At 46.4% G+C, this 6,186-nt stretch overlaps 1 protein-coding gene across 1 annotated transcript; it reads left to right on the plus strand.

Annotated features, from left to right (window-relative positions):
* Positions 1 to 3,688: 3,688 nt before the first annotated feature.
* Positions 3,689 to 5,854, plus strand: LOC126984969 (uncharacterized). Its single transcript, XM_050839200.1, has 2 exons — positions 3,689 to 4,530; positions 4,622 to 5,854. The coding sequence occupies exons 1-2, from the start codon at positions 4,286 to 4,288 to the stop codon at positions 5,652 to 5,654; spliced, it is 1,278 nt and encodes a 425-aa protein (XP_050695157.1). The 5' UTR covers positions 3,689 to 4,285; the 3' UTR covers positions 5,655 to 5,854.
* Positions 5,855 to 6,186: the final 332 nt, after the last annotated feature.

Below are 6,186 nucleotides of genomic sequence, written 5' to 3' on the forward strand. Positions count from 1 at the left end.
ATCTGCAGCTATTTTTATTTTGAGCTTGACTCCTTCACACCTGCAGCATGCTTTAGAGCAGGCCGATAATTATATTTTTACGGTAAAAGACACATCAGGAGCCAAACTAAAAATATGTAAAAGAAAACAAAAACAAAGACGCATGATGTTGTATCGTATGGTAATAAAACAAAAGAAGATGCCGAAAATTGAGGATTGAATTTCAGAGGAGTCTCAATAATCCCCCCCCTCGCCGCCCTCTTAAAACCTTTGTTGGAAGAAGTGGACGCTTCCGCCTCTCACATCACTATCTCCAAAGGCCGCAAAGGAGATCAGTCGCATTCTAAGGACTGTCTTTCTGGGTTTTTGGTACAGAAAAAAGTTTCAAATTACCACCAGTCGTTAAACTACACCTGGAAAATGAACAAAACTACGAAACCCGGGATAAATATCGTCACCCTCATAAAATAATCGCCTAAGTCATTTTTCAGCGATTTCCAGGTTTTTGTCTACATCAATTTTTCAACATGTGACGCCCATTTTTGTATAGTTGCCTTCGTCATTCAGGGTTTGAGTGTTCTAGAATTGGCCTTTTCCTTTCTGCCTAAATCTTAAGCCAAATGACATAATGACAGTTCTTTATTCTGATTTCTTGTAAAGTAGAAAATAATGACTAATTCGCTTTGTTTACGAAGGTGACGATATGTGTGCTTGGTCTACGAAATGCTTAAGAATGTGGCCCTTGTAGTACAGTCCTGCGGCGCGATACGTATATTAAAAAAAAAAAAAGATAATAATAATAAAATATGTATCGCGTGATGGCCGGACCGCCCGCCGCTCATACCCACCCTATATAGATTGCTGGCTATCCCTGCCGTGTGCTATGTGGGCGGCGAGACGTGTTATTGGGGCGTGTTAGGCGTGATAGCACCACCACCACATCCATCTCCTCCTCCACCGCTACCACCACCGCCGCCAGCGAGGGGTCGGGGCGCCTCAACCTAACCCGTCGAGCTGGTTCCAGGGTGCAGCAAGTTGTGGTTGGTGTGCTGTGTTTTTTACCTAAGTTTTCAAGTGGGGGTCACCTGCAGGATGTTTTCTCTCTCTCTCTCTCTCTCTCTCTCTCTCTCTCTCTCTCTCTCTCTCTCTCTCTCTCTCTCTCTCTCTCTCTCTCTCTCTCTCTCTCTCTGTTATATATTATTGTAACTGTATGAAAGCCGCATATAAATCAAATCAAATAATAAATCAACCAATCTCTGTTAATTTGCAACGGTGGTAGGATGTAATCATTATCTTTGTTTAGCATGAAAGACCACGCGTATGCACTAACCGCAACTATATAGGCTTCTAAAACTGAATACATATGTCTGTTTAGTCTCCCCTTTTTAGTGTGGGTGGTGTTAGACCCTTCCTAATACTGCCAATACCCCGAGACCTTGCTGTTTGACGTTATTTCCTTCCCGTACCTCAGGCGCTACCGTATGCTTCTAAAACTGAATATATATGCGTGTTTAGTCTCCCCTTTTTAGTGTGGGTGCTAACAGACCTTCTCCAGTACGAACAAAACCCCGATATGTTGCTATTTGGTGTTACTTATTCCTCGTTTGATAGTTAACAACCGTACATTATAACATTTACAACCGTATACTCCTAAAACAATATATATGTCTGTTTAGTTTCCCTTTTTTTAGTATGGGTGGTATCAAACCTTATCCGATACTAACGAATCCCCGATATATTGCTATTTGGCATTACTTGTTCCATCGCCTGAAAGAACTCCTGTACATTATATGAGGCACAACCGCACACTTCTAAAACTGAATATATATGGCTGTTAAGTTATTTTTCTTCGTATGGGTTATATCAGATCATCCCTAATTATGCTAGAACTTCGATATCTTGCTGTTTTATCTTCCTTATTTCGTCAAGCTAAGCGGCGGTCTTGAGGCTCCACGATACCTTCTTTTAATCAAACCTGCGTGATATTATACCCGAAATTGACCTCTTTTTTAACCATTCTTCTCTACTCTCTTTTATAGGAGCAATGCTAGCGGGCTATTTTTTTTGTCTTAATTTACCTTTCGCCCCTGACTCGCTTACTTTACTGCATAGGAAATATACTCACTGCTTGGCTTGCGGATGGGAGAAGGAAACTTTTGGATTCGGTCTCTTCCTGTTTTTCTTATTTGGTGAGACAAGACTCCTCTGTAACCTCCTTGGCGTGACCTGCTTGGGGTAGGATTTTTTTCTCTCAATCTTCTGCTTCTGCTTCTTATTATCATTATTATTATTATTATTGCTGTTGTTGTTGTTGTTGTTGTTGTTGTTGTTGTTGTTGTTGTTGTTGTTGTTGTTGTTGTTGTTGTTGCTGTTGTTGTTGTCTTTCTTTTTCTTCTTCTTCTGCTTCTTTCTCTTTTTCTTCTTCTTCTTCTTCTTCTTCTTCTTCTTCTTCTTCTTCTTCTTCTTCTTCTTCTTCTTCTTCTTCTTCTTCTTCTTCCTTTTCTTCCTCCTCTTCTTTGTTTTCCTCTTACTCCTGTTTTTTTTTTTTTTTTTTTTTTTTTTGTGGGGGGGGGGGGTTCTGGCTAGTTTCCACCGGGATGAAGAAGTCAAGAGCCGATGAGCGGGGAAACAGTTACCCGCGCCTCTCCGCCTCCTCACGATGACTGACCTCCGCATATTAATTAATTCTTCAACAGCCAACCACGCACTGTCCCATATGCTTATATTTACCAGACAGAAATGAAGAAAATGTCGAGGAAGTTTGCTACGTGATGGTCTGTAGTGTCAAGAAAAGCATTACTGTAAAATTTGGTCGCGTGATTTTTTTTTTTTTTTTTTTTTATACTTAAATTTTTTGGATCGATCGAGTTCAGGTTGGGAAGTTATGGTTGGTATTCTCAAACGTCTCCACCTCTCATCAACTATTTATAAAGGCAGAAAAGGAGACTAATCTGGTTCTAATGAGTGTTCTTTAACGTTCATGGTACAGAAGAAGGGTCGAACTACCACCAGGGTCATAAAACTACCCCTGGAAACGCCTACAACTCCTACGTAAGCCTTGTCATGTGTTCCCTTGAGTGAGAGTGAGTTTTCAGTTTCATTTTTGGTAACACAGAAGAAGGGGTCAAACTATACCACCAGGGTCATAAAACTACCCCTGGAAACGCCTACAACTCCTACGTAAGCCTTGTCATGTGTGTGCTTGGCCGCCGAAGTGTTCCCTCGAAAGTACATGAGGTAGTTTTCACTTTCCTGGTAGTACAGAAGAAGGGTCGAACTACCACCAGGGTCATAAAACTACCCATGGAAACGCCTACGACCCCTACGTAAGCTTTGTCAAATGTGTGACTGGCCGCCGAAGTGTTCCCTAAAGAGTATATGAAGCTTAGTAAGAGTATTCTGTTCATTTTTGTATCTGACATGATATCATTTTGACATGATGTAAGCGTATTTTCGTTGCCCTAAGATTTTATTTTTATTTACTATAACATTAGAAAGGAAGTAATACTATATACTCTTTTTTCCTTTTTTTGTTTTTCTTTATTCCTTGCTTTTCCTCTTTCTTTCTCTTTCTTTTTTCTTTCTTTCTTCCTTCTTTTATCCTTCTTCATCCCTTTCTTCCTTTCTTTCTTTCTTTCTTTCTTTTTTCTTCTTTCTTTCTTTCATTCCTCAGTTTTCTTTACCTCCCACTAAGGGATTCGTGAACTCCATCCCCCCTTCCCCCCATATTAACCCCGCCATCACCCTGAAAAGTACATGAAACAGGTTTTTATCATGAGTCAATGACTGGCTGACTGTGCGTGTGCGTGTGTGTGTGTGTGTGTACAATGGCACAGTGAAACAGGTTAACATCACCTAATGATTGTCAATAAGCATTTTGTGTCCTATTAAATTCACACACACACACACACACACACACACACACACACACAGGATGTACTAAAAATTCTGCAGTGATTGTGGTGGCATTTTGGTGATGGTGGTGGTAGTGGTGGTGGTTGCGGTAGCGGTGGGGGTGGCGGTAGGGTAGTGGTGGTGGTGGCTGGGTGGTGGGGCTGGTGGCGGCAGGGTGGAGGTGGGGCTGGTGGTGGATGACGTCGTGGCAGATCAGGCCCAGCATCAGCAAACTTATACAGGTGGAAAAATGGTGCTGCCAGGCCGCAGTGAATTCCCGGCACGTCCTCTCCGTTGTTTTATTTACCCATAATTGAGTTCATGCGTGTTAGGAGGGCGCCGAAAGGAAGATGATCCGATTGGGGGCTTCGATGTTCACGGCTTCGGTCATGGATGGGTAACACGGCATTCCATGTATGGCATTGCAGTGGTGAGGATGTCTCGCGCGGCCGTGGAAGAGGAACGAAGGCCACGCTGGGAGGATGTTTGTGTGGCTTCTCCCGCCCCTCTGCGCTCGCCCTCCCAGCTCACTCTGGCGTGGCTGCAGCAAATGCTCACCTACTGGAGGAGGCAGCCAGTCATCGTGGCGTCCTTCACGGTGGATGCACAGGGCGGCAGTGATGGGTTCCTTAGTGAGATCCTCTTCGTTGATGTGAGGTAAAGAGTGGTCGGTTTAGGTGGCTGCTATTATGTTTGTGTCTTAAGGGGTTCACCTGGGTACTGACGTGTAGGTATTTGTGACATTCAGGTGTGCCGCTGATGGGGAGGGCAGCGGGCAGGCAGGGAGGGACTGTCGCCTCGCCGTGAAGCTTCTACCCGTCGATCCGGTGAAACGACTGCTCGTCCTGGGCCAGAAGGTTGCCCTGCGGGAAATCGGTGCGTGCAGGTTCCTCAGCAGCGACGTCATGACTGACCTCTGCTGCCAGCACGGTTTGCAGGTGCCCGTGCCGCAAGTTATCTACGCTGAGGCAAGCCTTGACGCCATGACGCTCGTTTTGGATGATCTCCGAGAAGAATACGAGGTCGTGTGTCCCAAGGAGGGCCTGGGCCTGGCTCGGGTGAGGGCCATGCTGGAGGCCATAGCGGTGGTCCACGCCCTCGGGCGAGTGTGCATCATGGAGCGCGGCGTCAACAGTATTCTTCAATACCTTCCAGGTGTGTCTGGGGGTGACGAATTTTTGGATGGTTACGTCAGGTCGGGTCTCGCACACTTGGCCTCCTTCTCCTTCAGCGACTCCATGAAAAAGCTCCTCATTGACCTCATTCCCATTGCTCGCCGCCTCGGCGTGGTGCCAGCGGCGGCGCGGACAGTGCCAGACACCCTCCTGCACGGGGACTACTGGGCGGGCCAGGTCATGGTCGGCAGACACGAGCAGGATAGAGCAAAAATTCTCGACTGGCAGTTCGCGCGAGTCGGGAATCCGTTCGTGGACGTCGTGACGCTGCTGGTGATGAGCGCCGCCCCAGCGGTGCTGAGTCACCACCTGCAAGAGGCCGTGGAGTCCTACTGGAGGAGCTACACGGCCACCCTCGCCGCCTGCTGTGTTCCCTCGGCCGACGAGACACTGGGAGAGGCAGAGACAACCATGCGAGGTGTGGAGGCGGCGGTGGCGGCGGTGGAGGCCTCGTGGCACCTTGGCCTACGCATGTTCCTGGCCAGCGTGCAGACCCACCTGGCCCACGGCAGGGTCACGAGGGACAGGGTGGCCCGCGTCCTCGACCTTTTGCACAACAAGGGCGTCTTGGCCGCTGTTGTGGGTGTCTCGCCGGGAAAATGTTGACCACCGTGATCGCACGTGTTGCCTGGATCACTGCCTCGGATGGCCAAACAAGGGAAGAGTGACTGGTCGGTGAGGTGGTGTGGAGGAGACCTATTGAGGATGTAAAACGGTGTGGAGGAGATAGGTATGGAGATAATGTTAGGTGTTCGTGTTTATTTTCATGTTGGTATCGCTTTTAAATAAACTCATTACGTAAGCTATTTGGTGCTACTAATTGCCGTCATTGGTAAAAACAGTTGTACACCATCTCTATAATACCAATAACACCAACAACACCAGAACAATAATAACAAGAATACAGGAACCACAATAATAATAATAACTGATAATAAAAACAATAGTTATAGAAAGTGCTGCAGGAGGAGGAATAAATAAAAATGATGATAAAAAACTCATCACCACCACCACCATCACCACCACCACTATCACCACCACCACCACCACGAAGGCTGCATCCCATAACGGTGTGTGGTGGGTTTATAGCTAACAGGGAGAGGAGCCAGTACCCCCCTCCCCCCCCCTCGCTGCTCTC

The sequence above is a fragment of the Eriocheir sinensis genome, chromosome 58 (genome assembly GCF_024679095.1).
Source record: "Eriocheir sinensis breed Jianghai 21 chromosome 58, ASM2467909v1, whole genome shotgun sequence".
Lineage (NCBI taxonomy): Eukaryota > Metazoa > Arthropoda > Malacostraca > Decapoda > Varunidae > Eriocheir > Eriocheir sinensis.